General features: G+C 35.9%; 2 protein-coding genes across 4 annotated transcripts; one reads left to right on the top strand and one right to left on the bottom strand.

Moving 5' to 3' along the window:
* Positions 1-520: 520 nt before the first annotated feature.
* Positions 521-4,939, top strand: LOC117166743 (peroxisomal N(1)-acetyl-spermine/spermidine oxidase). 2 transcript variants are annotated; one of them, XM_076617612.1, is made up of 4 exons: positions 521-778; positions 855-1,817; positions 2,294-2,834; positions 2,913-4,939. In XM_076617612.1, exons 2-4 carry the CDS (start codon positions 1,637-1,639, stop codon positions 3,745-3,747), a joined length of 1,557 nt encoding a protein of 518 aa, XP_076473727.1. In that variant the 5' UTR covers positions 521-778; positions 855-1,636; the 3' UTR covers positions 3,748-4,939. The 2 variants fall into 2 exon arrangements, with proteins under 2 accessions (XP_076473727.1, XP_033206885.1); XM_033350994.2 differs by having other exon boundaries at positions 521-1,817.
* A 136-nt stretch (positions 4,940-5,075) lies between these two features.
* Positions 5,076-20,354, bottom strand: LOC117166744 (excitatory amino acid transporter 1). Of its 2 annotated transcripts, XM_033350995.2 has the most exons (9): positions 20,095-20,354; positions 13,578-14,020; positions 12,383-12,666; positions 8,939-9,339; positions 8,458-8,652; positions 8,164-8,347; positions 7,553-7,981; positions 7,353-7,487; positions 5,076-7,250 (listed from the first exon to the last, which is right to left on the bottom strand). In XM_033350995.2, the coding sequence occupies exons 3-9, from the start codon at positions 12,400-12,402 to the stop codon at positions 7,103-7,105; spliced, it is 1,512 nt and encodes a 503-aa protein (XP_033206886.1). In that variant the 5' UTR covers positions 12,403-12,666; positions 13,578-14,020; positions 20,095-20,354; the 3' UTR covers positions 5,076-7,102. The 2 variants fall into 2 exon arrangements, with proteins under 2 accessions (XP_033206886.1, XP_033206888.1); XM_033350997.2 differs by lacking the exon at positions 13,578-14,020.
* Positions 20,355-20,454: the final 100 nt, after the last annotated feature.

The following is a 20,454-nucleotide window of genomic DNA, read 5'->3' as shown; positions in this document are numbered from 1 at the left end:
TGCCAAGGCGGAGATGTGCGCTCCGTAGGTGTGTAATATGGTTCAATTTGAAGACTTCCTCGATTCTCGATCAGGGATATATGGAGATCGCTCGTGAAATCTATATTCGGAAGAGTAGTAGTGGGGTAAACGATTTATTAACATTAGAGACGAAATGAGAATGCTCACGCCTGTAGTTCTAATTACTTCACAGTACAGGTGCTGTGCTATGTGGCCAAGTGCTGAGTTTAACTAAAATTAACATATACAAGAACCTATAAAATTAGGGATCTGCCCTGTTTGGTCATAATTTAGCATATACAAGAACCTATGTATTTAAACTTACAGTTAGGGATCTACCCTATTAACATCAGAGAGGAAATGAGAGTGCTCACGCCCGTAGTTCTAATTATCTCATAGTACAGGTGCTGCTCCGTGCAACCAGGTGCTGAATTTAACTAAAATTAGCATATACAAGAACCTATAAAATTAGGGATATGTATTGTTTGGCCGTAATTTAGCATAGACAAGAACCTATTGAGTTCTATGCTACAAGAACCTCCTCCAGACAGTCGCCTGGTGTTCGTCACCCTAGTCTGTGGAAAGAAGCGTCAACACTTGAGAGTGCCATAAATTAAGCTTTCCCCCGTATGATGTCATGGGCCAGCTGGCTCCGACGTTTTGTAACTGCGACGCTTGGTTTTTTCGAGTGTTATTTGTACAATCGTCGACGTAGGCGAGCGTCGAAGTAGAACCACGCGAATTTAGTATTTCCGATTCTACAGAACGTGCTATAAACGTAACTGCCTTGAATTCGCCTTTGGTATTTTCTTACAGCAATTCTTTCTCAAATATTGCGTTTTGTGATAATACAGGAAACATTTGGTTTTTTTGCACAAAAATCGGGACCCAAGTGTTGCGATAATGGAGATGTAGAAACGATTCTATTTCTCGAAATTGAGATCTTAGACGTGTCGAACGTAAGAAATGATAATGCTAGTGAAAGAGAAAGAAGGACTGAGAATCGAAGCGATCAACAAATAGGACTGCGATAAGCTAAGACCTTTAACTCAAAACTCAAACTTTTTTATTTTTGATTTGTTATAAATGAAAATATATAATCTCATATACAAGGCTGTTGTATTCGTCTTAACAAACACCATCGTACGTACTAAGGAAAAAGGATATGTGTTTGAAAAAATATTATGTTATATTGCTAGTGTACAAGCACATAGGACAGATCCTTAAGTTTAAGCTTAAATACATAGGATCTTGTTAAATACATAGGATACTAAATTGCGACCAAAGAGGCCAGATCCCTCATTTTATAGGTTCTTGTATATGCTAACTCTAGTTTCCTTCACTGCTTGGCCGTATGGTGCAGCACTAGCTCGGGAATAACCAAAATCATAAGCGAGAGCATTCTCATTTCCTCTCTGATTTATATGTTGCGGTCTGTGGTTTGCGGTATTTTGGATGTACGTTAAAATGGAAAACGTCAAAAAACTTTGATTAGATTTTAACGAAGTACTTTTGAATGACAATGCTAGAAAATATGATGGTCGAATCAATATGAGAAAAAACGTTGTTAACTGTCTTTCCTTTTAAATAAATATTAATAAGCTATGTAAATTTTGTCATTGACAACTGATATGATATGATCATGGCGGAATCTACGAAGACAGAGGATGATAAAATTAAGTGTAACATTTTAATCATCGGAGCTGGAATGGCTGGATTGTCAGCTGCAAATCATTTACTGAAGAATCAAGAGACCGATTTTTTGATTGTCGAAGCACGAGGTCGCATAGGTGGGCGTATAATCGCTGCCAAAATCGGTGAGTTTCTACTTAACCTATTTTAGAACTTTCTCAATCAATAAGTATTTCGATTCTCGGTCTTTACTTTTGATTTTAATCGATCCATTTACCTATCCTCTCAATATGATTGTTACATTATAATATGTACCTGAATTTTTATTTTCTTATATTATGTATTTATAATATTCAATCATTGTTGCAATCATAGAAAATATAAATTGAAGATTGTACCATTACATTTGTATTTTGTACAAATTATTTTTTGATAAACACGCAAAAATAGATAAAGTACAAAAGGTATTAAGAGTTTGTTGACCTATGCATTTATACTTTGGTTAGGACTTTAATGGCACTGCCATTAAAAGATAGATTCTTGTTAAAAAATAAAACAAAAATATAAATTTGTATATATGTGTACATATGGATTTTAATTTCTAATGGAAATAATTATATAAAAACTTTTGAAATTTAAATACCCATACACTTTAATACAGGCAATGAAAAAGTAGAATTAGGAGCAAATTGGATCCATGGTGTCCTAGGGAATCCAATGTTTGAATTAGCTATGGCAAATGGATTAATAGATATAGTACGTGTACCAAGGCCTCACAAAGTTGTAGCTGCTATGGAAGATGGGAAACAATTGCCTTTTCCAGTTTTGCAAGAAATTTACGAAGCTTATGTATGTTTTTTAAGAAGATGCGAGGAATATTTCTTAAGTACTTATAGCCCCCCAGATGGAATAAACAATGTTGGAGCACATGTGTCATTAGAGGCTGAGATTTATTTATCAACCTTGCCATCTGAAGAAAGAAAAGTCAGACAGTTATTGTTTGATTGTTTACTCAAAAGAGAAACTTGTATTACTGGCTGTGATAGCATGGAAGATGTTGATTTGTTGGAAATGGGATCTTATGCTGAACTTCAAGGTGGAAATATTAGTCTTCCAAATGGATACAGTGCTATATTAGAACCAGTTTCAAAACACATACCAAAGAACACCATTCTAACTAAACATGTTGTCACTAAGATTAGGTAAACATAGCTTGAAATTGGTTTCTTTTCAATGTTAAATTTATGTTATGGATTCTCACATAAATATATTAATTATAGGTGGCAAAGAAACAAATGCATGAACAATGACAATTCTAATAGCTGTTCTAATACAAATTCACCTGTCGAAATACAATGTGAAAATGGAAAAACAATATTAGCTGATCATGTGATTTGTACATTGCCACTAGGAGTACTTAAGGAAAAAGCCAATGATATATTTGAACCACCTTTACCAAATGACAAACTTGAAGCCATAGATAGACTTTTATTTGGTTGTGTAGATAAAATATTTTTAGAATATGAAAGACCATTTTTAAATCCTGGTGTGTCAGAAATAATGCTCCTATGGGATGATAGAGGACTGTCAGAAGAAGAGAAGCAGGACATCAGCAAAACATGGTTCAGAAAGATCTATTCCTTTACGAAAATTTCGGAAACTTTATTACTGGGTTGGATATCGGGAAAAGCTGCTGAATACATGGAGAAATTAAATGGAGCGGAAGTAGCAGAAGTATGCACATCAATATTAAGGAGATTTCTTAACGATCCGTTTGTACCAGCACCAAAAAATTGTTTGTGCACCTCGTGGCATTCACAGCCATATACGCGTGGTTCCTACACTGCTATGGCTGTTGGTGCAAGTCAATTAGACATTAATTGTTTAGCTGAGCCTATACTACAAGAAGATGATCCTTCGAAAATAGTAATAGCATTTGCAGGTGAACATACGCATTCTTCGTTTTATAGTACGGTACACGGGGCGTATTTAACCGGTCGGACAGCTGCCCAAGTACTTTTGGAGTCGAGAAAGAACGAAAAGAATTCATTGAGTCTCAGTTGCGAAGACACAAGTGATCTAAGTTCATGGATACAAGGAATTTCTCTAAATTAAATATTAAAAGTTGTTTTAAGAAAAGGTGCATCGGAAGTTATTCTCTATATCGAAATTTTCACACAATTGAGCACAATTTATTATCGTGGTACGAAGAATATTTTACACACACTGTCGAAATCGATGACAATTGTGATTTATAGATGTTTAGTATTAACGCGAAATCTTGTGAACTATTTTAATTTTGTAAATAATATAGCGAATTGTTTATATTATGTACATAACAACGCCTGTTTAAAATTTTAAAACTTTATAAATATGTATTTTGCGATTTGATCTACTATCATACTTTTCTTCTTAAATAATCGAAAAAGGGATGACAGTATGAAAATCGTATCACGAGAACATGCTTCATTTTATAGGGTCACCTAACATCAGCTATACAAATTTTATATAATTAATGTTATCATAAGTGCTTTTTATCCTTAATAAAAATTCAGACAATTCAGTGATCGCTAATCATTGCATTAAATAATGAATTGGTTTCTATCTATCTATGGATAAAACAAAGTGAATGTAACGTGATCTTACTTTGACAAAGAAATAAAATTAAACATCTATATTTGCATAGCATATTTAGTAATGTTTGTTATTATATCTATACATATATCTACGACTATATATAGATGATAATGGAAAAAATATCAAAATTGTACAATTCCAAAATTGCCAGTTGTTTTATTGAATTTATTTTTATTTCTGCATTTTTATATACTGTTATTTGAAAGTATTATTATAAAGTGCATTTTATCTAGTCATATTACGTTATTATGCATTATAGTTTTTAAATATACAACAAAAATATCCTTTATCTTTTATATGTTTCTTTTTAATGCAAATAATGTATCAGCTTATAATAAAATCAATCAGTGATCCACAATATGAATCAGTCCTGCATATCCATTTTGCAAACAAGACAATAGAAATATGTAGGTGACCATAGATTATGTTTAAAATGTGATAGAAGCCCTTGCAATACTATTGTTTTCTTACGTACATTTAATACTATTCTAAGATTCTTTTTAATACATATTACAGATTTTTAACATCCCAAATATACACTTATTTTTCTGCAACTGCCACTTAATATTACTCATGACAACGCAAATCGAAATGTAATTGATAAAACCAAAAAAATGTTATATTATGCACAGATAGAATTACGATTGAAATAAATAATTTTCAGTAATTATTTTAATGAATTATTTCATATCTTGAATTAACCCATGCAACGAAGGAGAAGCAATTCGAATATTAAGTATAAAAAATATATATATTTTCTTTTTTCGACGAGTTAAAACAACTGATATTCAAAAAATCTATCTAACTTTGTTTAGAAATAAGCAATAACTTTATTGTTACGTCAGTTTGTACATTTATTGTACAAATAAATATTATACAGTATATTTTTAAGCAACTATGGCAAATACTTAATTACGTACAGGTACATAAATTCTGCTAATAGAATTTGATTATAAGGTGTAACTGTATATCGATTCACGGGATTAATTACGATAATACGATTATTAGTTTTGAATCATACCTTAATATTAAACATGCATTGTAACTTGATTTCCTTCCTAAATAATGATACTGAAGAGCAATTCAATTTTTCCTGAATGTTTATTAAATCATGGTTATCCTTTTTCTTTATACACAATTTCTTTTACGATTAGAAAGTTAGTATGTATCCGTATTGATCAGGTCTTTTAAATAATTTACGAATTTATTTTATAATAAAATATCATGTTGACATTGTTATTTTAATTGTCATTAAAAAAATGGCGTTAATTATGCAAAAAGGAAAAAGAGTGTAACATACTTAATCGTCTCTTGAGTCAATTAAATGATCCCCACATACGATATAATGTTGTAAATAAATTACAAATATAAATTAACTGTTCAGTTACATTCTCTGCATGCACCAATGTAACTGCACAAAAGAGTACACGTGATAATGCATCTTCGATTATTTTTCGTCAGATGATAATAAAATACGCTTTTTCACTTTCTAGTTAATAATTGAACACTTTTTTTCGTCTAGTGCAGTGAGGTATATTGAACATCATAATATTCTTCTTACTGGCTCTCTATAGATAGTACTAGTTTGAAACTAGTTTGAAACAACATCTCTTCTGCATCTTTCCGTAATCTTTTTACAGGCGTATAAATCTATAAGGAATTGAATTCAATTCGAAATATTTTATAGGTGTACCATTAAGAATTTAGAAATCGATAAAAAGATTATAGGTCGTAATGTAATAATGGAAGACAAAGATCGAAATGTAAGTGATAGCTTGATGCGATATAGCTATCGTTAATACAAACGGTGTGACTAAAATAACCATATATTACAATAGGATTTGATATATCTCAACTGTATTCGCACTATTTCTGTATTGCTTTGAAGTACCATCGAATTTTCTAAGTATACATACGTAAGAAAGTTATAACTCGTGAAAAGATGCAATTTGAAATGAAATGTTTGCACAACAACTTCGTTGATTCGCGAGAAGAGAATGATATTTCGCCGTAAACGAGTTCAGAGGTAATAAGATAAAGAAGAACACTTTTCGAATAAATTAGAAAACACTTAGGCAGTAATATGTTGATTATACCGTTAACTTTTATAACGCTTTCGCGTGATATCGGATAAATTCGTTTGAATAAATAAATGGTCTTCAGGAAATGAGGTCGTACAAATTTTAAAATATCGGAATATCTCGAAACTTAACAACACCAGGCTAGACAATTGTACTTTCTAACAGTTTAAAGTATATGGCACATGATGAATCAATTGAACAAATCACGTTCCCAGCATGCTTCCACGCTCCAACTTGGATAAAATCAGATCTAGATTCTTCGAATCCCTGTCGTTTCGTACCATTTCAATTAGACCTCGCAACTTAACATAAAATCAACGGAAAATATGACCATTAAAACATGATCGGATTATTTGATTATTTTTTGTACGCAAATCGAACGAATCTGGCAGCTGTACGGTTAAATATAAAAAAATATCGCTCTAATTCTTCTAACGTTATCGTACAAGAATCATCGAACTCTCTTCTTGAGTAATGGAAGACTGATCTCTACGAACTTGCTACGAACAAAACGGATTATGGTATGTATAGTAGTTACACAAGTGCTACTATGCGTTGTCGTTGCTTTCGAAGAATTATTATGCTTACTGAACTTCGTGTTCGACCTGAAAAATGTTAAGTTCGGTGGGAGTGTGCAGCAATTTAACGAGCAAAGTGTTGAAAAAAGCGAACGCTCATCGTTCCTGCCAGAATTTTCAAATTTTCTCCATTAATACCAATTAATACCGATTAATACCGATACGATTTTCATCTCATATAGAAGTTGTGGTATGATGATCCGCTCCGTTTTGGGCCTGTGTATTGTGTGGCAACGAAGCCAGCTCGTTTCTGCTTAAATAATTCACAATTCCCGCTCCTAGGGAATCGCCCACCACGTTCACCGTCGTCCTGCAACGATCTCTGCAAATCCAACGATTAACGTTTCATATAAATCCAATATTAGCTTAATGAACAAACAAGACGAAGTATATTGGTGGGGAATGAGCAAAGACGAGTGCTTACAACAACCAATCGACAGCGATAACTAGGAAAACATCGTCAGCCGGAAGTCGAACCGTATCCAGCACCATTACCATCGTCACCAGACCTGCCTGTGGGATACCAGCTGCTCCGATACTTGCAGCAGTCGCCGTAATACTATAGAAATTTTTGTGTAAGTTTTAACGCTATATAAAGAAAACTTTGTTTTATATTTCAGTTACCTGACTGCTACCAGCTGGCCAAAACTCAGACTAACTTGACGCACTTGCGCGATGAAAATCGCAGCCACGGCTTCGTACAGGGCTGTACCATCCATGTTAATGGTAGCACCAATCGGTAAGACGAATCTGGTAATTCGTGGATCGACGTTGTTTCGCTCTTCCAGACAATTGATAGCGATTGGAAGCGTAGCGGAACTGGAGGATGTGCCGAACGCAGTGACCAACGCTTGGGCTAAGTTGGATATGTATCTGAACGGGTTCTTTTTTGTTATTACAAAGTATAGTAATGGAAGAACTATGAAACCGTGTATAAAGAGACCAATTAAGACAGTGAGGAAGTACATTCCTAGCTGAGCGACCACTTCGTCCAGCGACTGCATGTCAGTAATTTTCGAGGCTACCAGAAAGAAGACACCCACAGGCGACAACCTGCAGAATAAAATATTTCATTATTACGCGAAAGAATTATACAGCTTATTTTCGTGATGTATAAAAATTCGTGATAACGTAGATAGAATTCGGGATGTTATTGTCTGGGACTGAATGGTACCGCGAGAAAGTTGGAGACCGGAATACCTTTCACAAGGTAGTTTCGTCAAATATGAATTTACCAAATCACCCAATGAGTAATCAACATCATGGCGCCGGATAAGGACTCGAAAAACAGGAGCAGCGGTTTGCCCTGTTCTTGCATTTTTCCTAGTGTTATACCTAGCACCGTGGCGAAGACAACCAGGCCCATGATGTTCATTCCCGGCACGCTCCTTTGCACTGGTTCCCAATCATCCATGTTATCTATTTCAACAAACAATGTATTAAGATATTCATTGTAACTACTATAGTTTGCTAGATATTTTAATAAAATTAGACGATTTTTCTTTTTCTTTTTTAAGGAAGATTTCAACCTGATGTACTGTTTGCCGGTTTCTGCATTTCCGTCCTATGTTGAGAGATACACGCTTCTACTAGATTCGGAGGAAACATATTCCGAATTAAGTCCATCAACGTATCGATGGTTGAAACGTTTTGAGATCGTTCTTTTGGTTTAATATCCGGATCATTTCCTACACCCGGTTGAATGCTAATTACCAAAATGATACCTGAAACGAAATCATACATTTTTTTAATACGCTTTATATCGCACCAATACCATATTGTTATCGCGAAACTACTGATGTTTATGTAAATTCTGTATCATTTGCATCTACTATATCATCTTAATATCGTTTTTCTTTTTTTTTTTTTTTTGTCATTACTCCTATATGTCATGACGTTGTTCCTCTACAATCTACACGATACTCCGCCTGCTCTACTGCCATTATGTTGTCATTCTAGTATCTATATTAAATAACTTTCGAATATCAGAAATCTCTTAGCTTTACTGACCTAATATAACGGCACTAACAGTGGTCACCATGTAATACACTATAGCGCGCATGCCAATTTTGCCGCTCAATGACAAATCGAGAGATCCAATGGCCGAGACTAAGCTAGATATAATCAGCGGTAGGATCAAGCTCTTCAACATCCTCAGAAACAGATCTCCTAAATAGTTGATGTACATGATCTCGCGGCGCGTCCATCCTTGACTCCGCACGTTCCTCAAGATAATACCAAGGATCACTCCTCCGAACACACCGACGACGGTTAAAATAGTCAGAGAATTGTGCCTGAAACACGATCGAATCTTCTCCTGTCTGGTCTTTGGCCTTTTGTTCGGCTCCTGGGGGTAATACGAAGTTCGTTCGGTGATCTTGCATTGTGTATCGGACCCTGACAATGGTGACCTGAAATAGACATTCACGATTAAATGACTTTTTTTACAACGTACTCGCAATGGTTTTTATTCCGAAAACAGATGATTTGCTGGTACAAGGGGTTAATTGCGATAATTAGTCCCTTAACGGCGTTAACGGGTCTGATAACTTGGTTTGGCTAGTTTTAACGACAACCGACTAAATGACGCGAGTATTAGAAGAAGGACAAAGAATTCCGTTACATTCTGACGGAAGGTAACGTTATGTTCAAATAGTCATGACTCTTTCGCCTATGTAACCTTTTCTCTATAATATTCATTTAGTTATTTTTACGTAGTAGCTGCTTTGGTAGTTCCTTCGAATCGCGAGTGATCGTAGTTTTTCTGGCATGTTGTTTTGCTTCTTTGCGCGATGTGTCATTCCCTATTTGCATATGCGTTGGCAACTTCGATGAATTTTATATATTCGATCTGTGAACGATCGAGAGGCATGCGTGACGCGAGTTAAGAATCTTAACACGATCGATTTCTAGGCGGAGTATACAGCTATCCTAAGCGATATTCTTAGAGTGCTCCTTCGGAAATGGTTTCGATAGCGTCTGCTTACCAAAGAAACTAAAAAATTATTTAAGTCAGTCAAACCGTTTGTTTAAGTCAAACCGTTTACGTTAGGTCATTCAAGTTACCTACGCACACAAATAAAGATTCAATTAAAATCGATAGCTTTTCTAATCTTCCATATTTGATCGTAAGTGGAAGACCTACTCTACCAGGCTCTACGAATACATTATATTTTTATAAAATAGCATTTACGTAATGTGTACAAATAGTAGCAGACTTTTTATGGTGTAATATTTTAGTCGTGACAGCGTGAAAGGTTGAAGGTCTTGAATGATTAATAGCTCATTGATAAATATGCATGCGAGTAACAGGAGTTTTAAATATAGCTATAATATATATCGATCTTATTACATTGGTATCTGGTCGTATAAATATTATTTATCTACTACCTATATGCATATCGAACATCAGCGTTACAAACAACGTTATCGAACACGCACAGCGTAGCATAAATTTAAATTCAATTTGCGAGTAACTTTGACGCCTTTTAGATCTGATTTTCGACATACGATAAACGTAATTTGCTAGCCATGATTAGCAAAACGCCGAGTGTTGAAGCCACGCGTGCGATGAGTGTGCAGGAAAGCACGATGATTGGCAGTCATTTGTCCTAGCTTTATTATTGTTTCTCCGCACATATTTCGCTGCGCCTTAATTCAACCATGCGTGAATAACATTTGAGTCTAATCGAATTAAAGCAGTCAATTCGTTTGACACGTAGAATTAGACGTTACTCGAACGCTTAATACTCTAATAGTTCGACTAACTTTCTACGATTACCGAATAACAAGTGAGACTAGTAACTCTTATTTTGATCTCAAGTATAGATACAACTCAAGTATAGATACAAAGATATTGGATCTTAGAGTTTTTTAATACGAAACGTAAATTTCCGTATACGTATCCACGTCTCAAATTCATCGAATTCATCGGTTTCAGATATCTGTCATCGTCGTTCAAGTTCTTCCTCGTGATGCAGAAAATCGCTCGTAAAACAACACACGTATTATAGTGATGTTGCGAGTTAAAAATCCATTTCTATCGAACATTCCTCATTTTCAAACGAACCACGTTCCGTGGTTATACCGTGACACACGCGCTTCCAGTTTACGGTTACGAACAGTAGTTGGCTTTGATCGAGATCTTCCTCGCACATTTACAAATTGCGAACAAAGTAAAAGGCGCCGATGCTTATCGTAACCTATCGTTTGAAACGAGGGTCAGTAGTCTTCGTTATGATTTGATTGAGTCTTTACGAGTGACCTCGTGTTAAGTATGCTTCGAGAGAGTTGCTGGCCATTCTTGAAAGTCTTGTTGCTCGCTAGTCGATGACCTTGCCGGGAGATACGTCGTCGCCCTTTCAGCCAGTTCTTGGCTGTTCTAGTCCGATTACAAAATTCTCAAACGTTGATAATTTTCTGTTAAAGCCCGTAGAACTTTAATTTGTTTATCCAATTTATCAGAATCTTTAGCTGGTATTCACGCATATTTCGTAACAATAAAATGCTACCAGCTTAGACGATGATGCAATCTTCGTTTTCTCAGACCTTCCTTTGTTTTCTTACAAGCTTTCTTCCTCTCTTCTTTTGCAAATATATGGCAATTAAGCGATGCGTAGCGTTAAATTACATAAAGATTCAAATTAATATGAAACTCCTTGAACTTTGACGTTTAAATGTTGCAAAAGATCGAATAAAATGTTCTTCGCCGACAAGGTCACGCTAACGTGGATCATTCCGACAAACTAGCATCGACGTTGGCCGGGATTAATCTTAACTGGTCCGACAATTATCAAATTGTACTTTCACGGTACGGCTTTTCGAGCGATCAGTTTCTGTGCTTTCTGATGTCACTTGGAATACTGCAAAAGGAAACGGTATGGCAAAAGTGAAGGGACTGTTTACTTTTCGTAGAAATTTCATAGGCTTAAAAGTAGACACCGGGTAAGCCGCTGTTCAGTTTCGCAATTGTATCCTTTTACGCGAATTCATTAGTCGAACCGGTGATGTAAGTGAATTACACGAACGAGAAACTTCATCTGTCTGTCAATGTCGCCTTAATGGGTGCGCGTCTCGTACGATTTTAGCGCGAATCCACCGATCCAAAGGATCTGCAAGGTCTCCAAAAAGATTCGATAAAACTCACCGATGACGACAAAGCTCGTCAAGGTATTTTATAGAGTTTCAAAGATGTTTCTGTTACCACGAGTGACCAACGCGCGATATCCAATTTCCAAAACTCGCATAAATATCACTGTCCAGTGATTGGATCCAAAAGCATTAGGTCCGTCTTCAAAATTAAACGCGTCCTAATTATTTGAATAAAATCCAAAGAAAACGAAACTGAATGTAATCTGTGGTGAGAAAAATGAAATATAGCAGGATGGAAGAAAAGCAAAGACAAAGTTAGCGATAAGAAGCAGAGGAAAGGAAGAAAACTGAATGAATACGTACAGTTCAGTGGCGACTTCCATGATGCCCGTCTGGAGTGCTGGCCTACGTTTGCGTGGTGTTGGTATCCCGACGAAAGACGGTGGTCAACCGTTCGCATAGAGCGTCACTTCCGGTTAGCCGGAAGCGGCTGCTGTGTGTGCGGCTCGCGCCCCGATGGGGAAGGGAAGGCGGCGTGCAACGAGCAGGAGAGGTCGAGAGGCTCAAAAGGGATCGACGATATCCGATCCGTTGATCCGTTGATCGCCGATGATGGTATTGGCCTCGGATTCTAACTTCTTGGATCGCTGTTGTCACCGTAGAGGGAGGAAAGAGAAAAAAAAAAGAACGAGGAACCATTATACGTATAGATCTTTATAGATCTTATTTGCGAAAGAATGATCTCGAGGATGTACAGGTATAAACTGCGTGATGGTATTAGAGAGATGGTATTAAATACGTCGTACAAAATACGTGTATGTGCTTCTAAATATTAAAATATATATTATTACATGTGCTCATAAAAGTTTTGCGAAAGATGCACTTGTACCACTTTCTCGCATTGTCGAACGTTGGAGTGATCCGGAAACTTCCTTCGGGAGTTGTCGAATCTTTTTACGTTGAATTGTTTCTACGCCTAAAGTCGACGTTTTCACGAGTGGGAGGTCGTTACGGCTGACCAAAACGTTCAGGTTTCATGCGTGTCTTCTTCATATACCGTCAACCCTTATATACTACCAATGTTTTAACGGTCGAAAGATACTAAGAGAATAGGATACAAAGGACTCGAAGGATTCTAATTAACAGCCGGAAGCTGCTCGAATGTTCTGAATGCAAGAACGATAAATTCATCGATCCGAAGTATTTCAATTAATATCTGAAATTCCCAAGATCTTTTGCATACAAATAGATCGTATCGTACAGTGTACTTTAACTATCGCTTGCGATTATCCAACGAAATCCAATTACGAATACGAAGCGATCATCGATCTGATGAATCGAAAAAGAAGAGTAATTACATCCGGAAGTCTCGAAGCTCGTCACACCATTGGAAACGGTGAGCGTGGAAGTGGCAGAGAACGGATGCGAGTGGTTCTTCGAAAGAGAGGAAGGTAAAGGTGGGCAGATACATCGTGCTCGTGGTGTAAACACTCAGGGAGAAAGTGAGTCGAGATTTTAATGAAAATGCACGTATATACGTGGTTAGGTGCTCGCGTACCGGGTGAACGTCGACGGGTACTCGTGCTCGACCAGGAGAGGATGTGTGCTGATAGAGCTCTCAATCTGTGCCACCTTGGGTGGTACGATTAGCTATGGTGATCCCCCTACGACGATCTCTTCCTGCCGTGCTGGCCTATCATCGTCAGATATATTACAAATACGTGCAACTACGACCCCATCGGGAGCACCGGGTCTATTGTTTGTCGCCTGCCCTGTCTATCTCTGTTTCTCTCCTCAAATCACCTTCCTCCGATCATGTACACCGATCCCTTCCTTCCGACTTCCACAATAAACCTCCTCTTCCTCCGACGTCTCTTCTCCTAGCGGGATTAAATCGACGACAATGATGATAACGACGATATTGACGACGGTGCTCGTGGATCTTCGATCGAAGAGCGAATCGCGACGTACAGCTTCTTCGGAGATCGATGGTTTCTCGATCTGCGAAGGAAAGTTACTTGATTAGACTTATTAGTCTCGAAGAGCTTGTCGTTTCCAAAATTTCTCTGCTTTGCGTTTAAACTAATCCTATGCTCGCAACATTGACCCTTAATGATTAATGGATTAATGTAAATTTGTAAAGTTCTACAGCTTCGAAACTGTTTCTTCGGTTCAAGTACGATGGATAAAGAGAAGGAACGAAAAAAAGAAATGGCAACTTCTTTTCCGTAGGCGGTCATTCGAAAGGAGGAAGGAAGTTGTAATACTTTCGGGCATCTCTGGCTGACAGGACGGGTCGAGATGGGTCAAGTTTATAATTAATTTCGTTCGGGTCGTGCGCCGAATTGAACGAAGGATGGCCACCAGTACGTTTCACGAATCTCGTATCTCGGAGTCCTAAATCGTAAAATCCTTTCACGCGTAAGGATTGCCACGGCAAAGCGGCATAAGTAGGTCATTTTTGTCGTTTCGTGTCAAGAGGAAGAAAGCTTTAACGGATTGTTCGCGCGAAACAACACCTTTCGCTGTTATTCGGGCCATTAGAGTGTTTCTTCAGTTCGACGGAATCTAGAAACAATGCGTGTTCCGCCCAGATATACATCACGATCTGTAGAAAATACGTTTCCAAATATCATATTTTTCTCCTTTTTTCGAGATTTATGGAGTTCCATCAAATTTTATAGACATACGTGTAAATGATATTACGTTTGAACGAAACCTTGATTTATTCTTCTCTTATTTCTTATTTCTTATTATTATGGCGACGAGTGGAAAGCAGAAGATACGAAATAACAATTCTTTGAACACATAGTGGCTTTTATCGCGCCGATTTATGGAAACGATTACGTATTCGTCCATAAAGAACCACTATAAATTAAACAATTATACGATAGCGCGAATGTATATTCGCGATTAGTCATCGACGCGTATTCATTACGTGATCATAACGCATGTTACGTGATCATAACTTCGCATAATTTAACGCAAGGGATCTGAGGAGTAAAGAACATTAATTACCCAGACTAATTGCAAGACCTGCTCGAATTTCAAGGTAAATTAACAACATTTTAAATGCGAACTCTCATCTTAGTTTATAGATTTGCACGCGATCTTTGTCTTCTGTTATTATACAAAAGAAATTAAAAAATAGAAAAACTGAGGAAAGTCAACGTAGTTCACGGACTCGTAAATTGGCCTTAACGTGCAACAGCTTCAAAGTGTTGCACGATAATGTTCATTCATTTATACTACATAAAATAGCCCCACAACCACGAATTACCGGCAATTTAATGAACTATTATAAAACCGGACCGTGACGCAATCAGCTGATGATTACAAGCAGCTATGGGATCAAAACGTAGGCGGAAACTTCGAATGTTCTTTTGTGAACGTTCCTTTGTTTTAAGTAAACGTGTACCCATCGTATTAGACCGTTTTTGGTTTATCGAGTTAGTGAACAGCAGCACGACATACGCATATTTTACCGTTATATCGAATAAAACGAGCAACGTATAAAAACGTTCGTTTGGGATTAAAGGACAGTAAAAGTGGCAATTAGAATGCACTGAGAGCCAAATTGGCTCTTCTATCTCTTGATAGGCAGTAACACAGTTTAATCGAATGCAGAATGCTTTTACCATTATTGTTAATAGAAAAGGTATTTTCATTACAGTAGAATTCCATTTATCTGAACTTGTCGAACCAAGGGACAAACAGTTTGTACAATTGGAGTTCGATATAATAATAGGAGCTCGCGTATTTTCCCCGCTGCCTGTTATTTTTCGTTCACATAATAGGCGCTCGCGTGAATCCAACCAGCAAAAGTTCAGTTAATCGGGCATTAATTAAAATTTCGTTCCTATAAATGGACTTCTAGTGTACCGTGTTAAATACGCACGATGTATCATATTCATTGTAATGTTCAGTCAGGTGAATGGTTCACTTTTACCCGTACATTTAGCCGAACGAAAACGCGTTACCCTTTTCTCATTACGTGCAATTATATCGGTAAATTGATCGTCCTGCACGATGCAAATGAAATTTCATAGCGTGCTTAAAAATATGGAGAAATTGAATAAGCGATACAAGAGAATTTAAATCTTTTCCTTCCAATCTGGAAACATTGGAAGTTTCTATTAAAAAATTTTAATTCTCACCGATGGCAGTCAAATTTCGTGCGTTTGAAACTTCTCGGTGGCGATTTGTCATTTGGCGAATGCGCAATTAGTTCCCCACCTTAACTTAATATACTATTTTTCTTTGTTTCACTAATTAACAGTTATTTAAAATGATTTTCAACGGCTATCAACTTTCATTTTCTTATAAACCTTGAATCAACCAATTAGCTACAATTGTAAAAACACTATAATTTTCAATTTTGCACGGGTATTATTACAAACATTATCTTCTCATATAACGAATATTATACGAGATAAGTTTATCAATCAAGGTCTTCCGACAGTTCGAAATACATATATGTACGTAATAAGTTTTCATGACCTCCGAAATGACTTTTCCGGATATTTTTCTATAAACGATAACCTTGATCTTTGCTGGACGACCTAGAAAAGAGGGTCTTTTTGTTATCGAATTATTCGTATCAGTTGGCTAATAGTTCTAATTTCAAAATCGACAAGATGGTCCAAAGAAAACGACGTATATTATCATCTTTTTATATAAATTTTTAAGACAATAATCAGAGTATTATTAAGCAATATCGTGCAAGTTTTTACACGCTCGTATTTCAATGCAAATTTCAACGATAAAACTATATCGCACAACTTACCTGACTCTCAAACAGCACGATATCAGCGTATTCATTAACAAAGTATACAGGGTGCTTGGTAACTGGTGGTACAAGCAGAAAGGGGGTGATACTACGCGAAAAAAGAAGTCGAAAATATAGAATAAAAATTTTTCGTTCGAGGCTTTGTTTTCGAGAAAATCGACTTTGAATTTTCGCTCGGTACGCGTGCACTTTACCACGTCTCGTTATAACGGATCTCACTGTAGATCGTTGTCTCGATGGAAAAATTAAAAAAAGAAATTTTTATTCTATATTTTCGACTTCTTTTTTCGCGTAGAATCACCCCCTTTCCGCTTGTACCACCGGTTACCAACCACCCTGTATACATAATTTGTTATTCGGAAACGCAGTTTATGTTCTAACACGACGAAAACGTAAACAATACTTTTACTACACTGTTTACATTACATTAAACGAATCAATATAATGTTCAACGCTACTAAGAAAGTTGATACTTTATCGAATCGCAATATCTTTTCTCTTATTCGTCAGTTAATTCTTGTTCTTCAAACAGCTACAACAAATGTTTCAGTGTACTATTTAATAGACTCAAGATCAAGAAACTTACGTAACTATAAACAGCATGGCGAAGTAAGACAGTAAAAAATAAGATGCAAGTAATAGAAGATGAAGTCAATTAGACGCGGAACCGCGACGAGCATAAGAAAAAAAATGCATCTATTTCCGATAAACTAGCAATTATATTTAGTTGTGACTACATATTTATTTGCAATCAGCAGTTTCGTTTTTCGGTGATGATACGATGGCCGCTTCGTCAAATCGAACGTCATCGATGCCCATTTCTCGCTATTCTCAAATATACTGTATCGGTTTGGAGATTCGTATTTGTCACGTGGTTTCCTTTCTTAAGTTACGAGCGAAACGATCGAGCAAGTTAAAGGCCGAACGAACCATAACCTCGTTTCTATTCACGGGTTTATATAAGGTATTGGTATCTCAATCTTTTCATAAAAAAAGGATGAAGTTGCATTTATCCGCAAACTTAAGAGTGAGATTTGATTATTCATGACGATTTGTTTAGCGTTATATATCTAGACATTAATATTTTTTATTTAGAAGAAAAAGAATTGTTTAGGATGTACAGAAAGAAGAAAAAGATTAAATTAATTTTATTATTTAGTTCTCCAAAAAATAGAAACATGACTGAAACAATTCGTTTGTCGAAAACATAGTACTTATTAGAAATAAAGCGATCTATAACGATTGTGATAAAAACTTCCAACGTACATTAACATAATGGTAATGAAGTTTGAAAAGATTAATGCGAGAACCATTTGTCTGCGCTCGATGATAAAATTAATGCGCGGTAAGGAAATCACTGTTCAAATAGGTGACAAGTTTAAGCAGACGTATTCGACTCTTATCTTCATAATCCTGTTAATAAATAAATATTTATTGAAAATCATCATGTTGAAAACAAACTGAAATCCCGGTGTTCCAAATGTTGGTCGTTGTGTTTGTATTATACGATCAATGTATTTAGTAGATAAGTATTATAAGATGCCCCAGAGTTTATCAAGGTAACCAACAAGGCGTCATATTTCCTGCTCATTTTATATGTACTTACATAATTTTGTATCATCATATGGCAACATGTTTACGGATATTGTAAGACTGGTAAAATGACATAGTCTGCCAACGAGTATGATCATTCAATTATGTACATATATATGTATGTGATATTTGGAAGTTTTAGTCTATGGCGAGTATGCCATCTCTATAGTTTTGATCACAGTTTGTAATACGTTTATCGATAATCTAACTGTGCTACGATTCTCGAATTGCTAATCTCGCTCTCACTTCGATAAATGTGAAGCTTCTCAATGATTGAGAAAGAGCTAACGTAAAATGAAAATGAGAAATTGAATAGAGATTGAAATGAAAAATCACTCGAGGAAGGTGACTCGATGAATATAACAAGTTCAGCTTTGAATCTCTTTTTATGATGTCTTGCCATAGTGTAATCGATAGTTTCATTCTTACGCGTATTTCTATTTTCCAAAATGATAATAGACAAGCAAGAACAATACATTTTACTTCTATTACTTGAAACTTGTATAAAACTTGTATCTGTTTGTTTAAAATGATAAATGAGTACAAAATATGCATCTCTTTTATGATAGATGCGAATATAATGGCCAAATGCTTGATATTACGCCTATGACTATACAGTTCTTCAAACGTATGCAATTAAATATAGATTATATTCTAAAAGAACATTATACTTACTAATGAAAAGCGTAGGTACGAAAGTCTCGTATGTATTATATCTTTTTTGTAGAACACATAATGCGCGCGGAAATTTCAATTTAAAATTAAAAACCTGCGTTTTATTATACATCCAGCTCGTAGAAGTCTAAGATACAAAATCATAAACGATGAAAAACAGACTTAAGTATCTTTTCGTAATTATCTCCTGATACTTTTATATTTTTATCACCGACACGTGTTAGGACTGTATCGTATATTTCTTTCAAATTTGCAAATCACAAGATTGCATTCTGTATTTCCCCATACCAAGGAATATTTGTATTTACAAGCTATAATTTTCTAACTTTGAACAAACAAAATATTAAATTTTTTAACGTTAATTAAAACTCGTATATTGATAGAATTGTGACGATTGTGACAAGTTATGCAGGACATAAGTGGACCCCATTTATATTTGAACAATTTTTAAAACACATAATAACTTTTTTAAAATTGAACCAAACGACTTGAAGTTTTTTGACGAGTTAGAGGGATCATCCGGATGACGTATAAACAAAATTTTAAAGAAATTGCAATTAATCGGAATCACGAAGAAATAAGTAAAGGCCACATTTTGTAACATTTTTATCTCAACTTCTAAAGAAAATTTAAAGGACACGTTTCAAAGATATATACCGGTTGTACACAAGTCGAAATTGATGAAAAAATGATGAAAATCGCAGTTTTCCACGATTTTCAGTCTAAAATCTAAAGATTCGTACATCTCTCGACACCTGCCGCATATTTTCGCATCAACCGATTTCGATAAAATGTTCAGCATGTATATAACTGGCACAAATCTTCGAAACTAATCAGGAAAAACTAATTGCAATTCTTTTTTAATTTTGTTTATACGTCATCTACTAAACAATCCTTCTAATTTGCAAAAAAAAAAGTCGTCGTTTGGTTCGATTTTAATAAAGTTGCTCTGTTTTAAAGAGCGTACGAATATTAATAGAAACTATCGCATAATTAAAGTAGAAATGAAATTTCTTACCTGTAGCAATTGTGCGTCGATGATTTTTGTCTATTTCTGTATTTGGAACAAAACACTACGCGTGCACATTAAATACGCACCGATTTCGTTTGCGACAAAACGCGTTTACGAAGACGATTGTTTACTGGAAAAATGATAACAGGTTCGTTTCGACTCAGATGATAGAAAGAACAAAAGGCATGTGCAAACACGACGCTCCACTCGCGATTTCATGTACCTATACTCTGTGATGACAGTCGCGGGACTGTGCTACAACTAGAAACATCTAATTCGAGCCAAATGTTCGAAAAGCGCGCGGGTGGTGGGGAAATTGGAAAGAAGGGAGAAAGAAACCAGTTCTATGGGCCGCTTGACGTGATT

The sequence above is a fragment of the Bombus vancouverensis genome, chromosome 4 (genome assembly GCF_051014615.1).
Source record: "Bombus vancouverensis nearcticus chromosome 4, iyBomVanc1_principal, whole genome shotgun sequence".
NCBI lineage: Eukaryota > Metazoa > Arthropoda > Insecta > Hymenoptera > Apidae > Bombus > Bombus vancouverensis.
Note: the sequence above shows the minus strand (reverse complement) of the source record. Positions and strands in the feature narration are given on the sequence as shown.

Coding starts and splice junctions, on each gene's coding strand:
- LOC117166743 (XM_076617612.1), top strand. CDS start 1,637: ATGATCATGGCGGAATCTACGAAGACAGAGGATGATAAAATTAAGTGT. Junction 1,818..2,293: donor TATAATCGCTGCCAAAATCG/GTGAGTTTCTAC, acceptor ACTTTAATACAG/GCAATGAAAAAGTAGAATTA. Junction 2,835..2,912: donor CATGTTGTCACTAAGATTAG/GTAAACATAGCT, acceptor TATTAATTATAG/GTGGCAAAGAAACAAATGCA.
- LOC117166744 (XM_033350995.2), bottom strand. CDS start 12,402: ATGGAAGTCGCCACTGAACT. Junction 7,488..7,552: donor GGCCAGCTGGTAGCAGTCAG/GTAACTGAAATA, acceptor AAATTTCTATAG/TATTACGGCGACTGCTGCAA. Junction 7,251..7,352: donor ATCGCTGTCGATTGGTTGTT/GTAAGCACTCGT, acceptor TTGGATTTGCAG/AGATCGTTGCAGGACGACGG.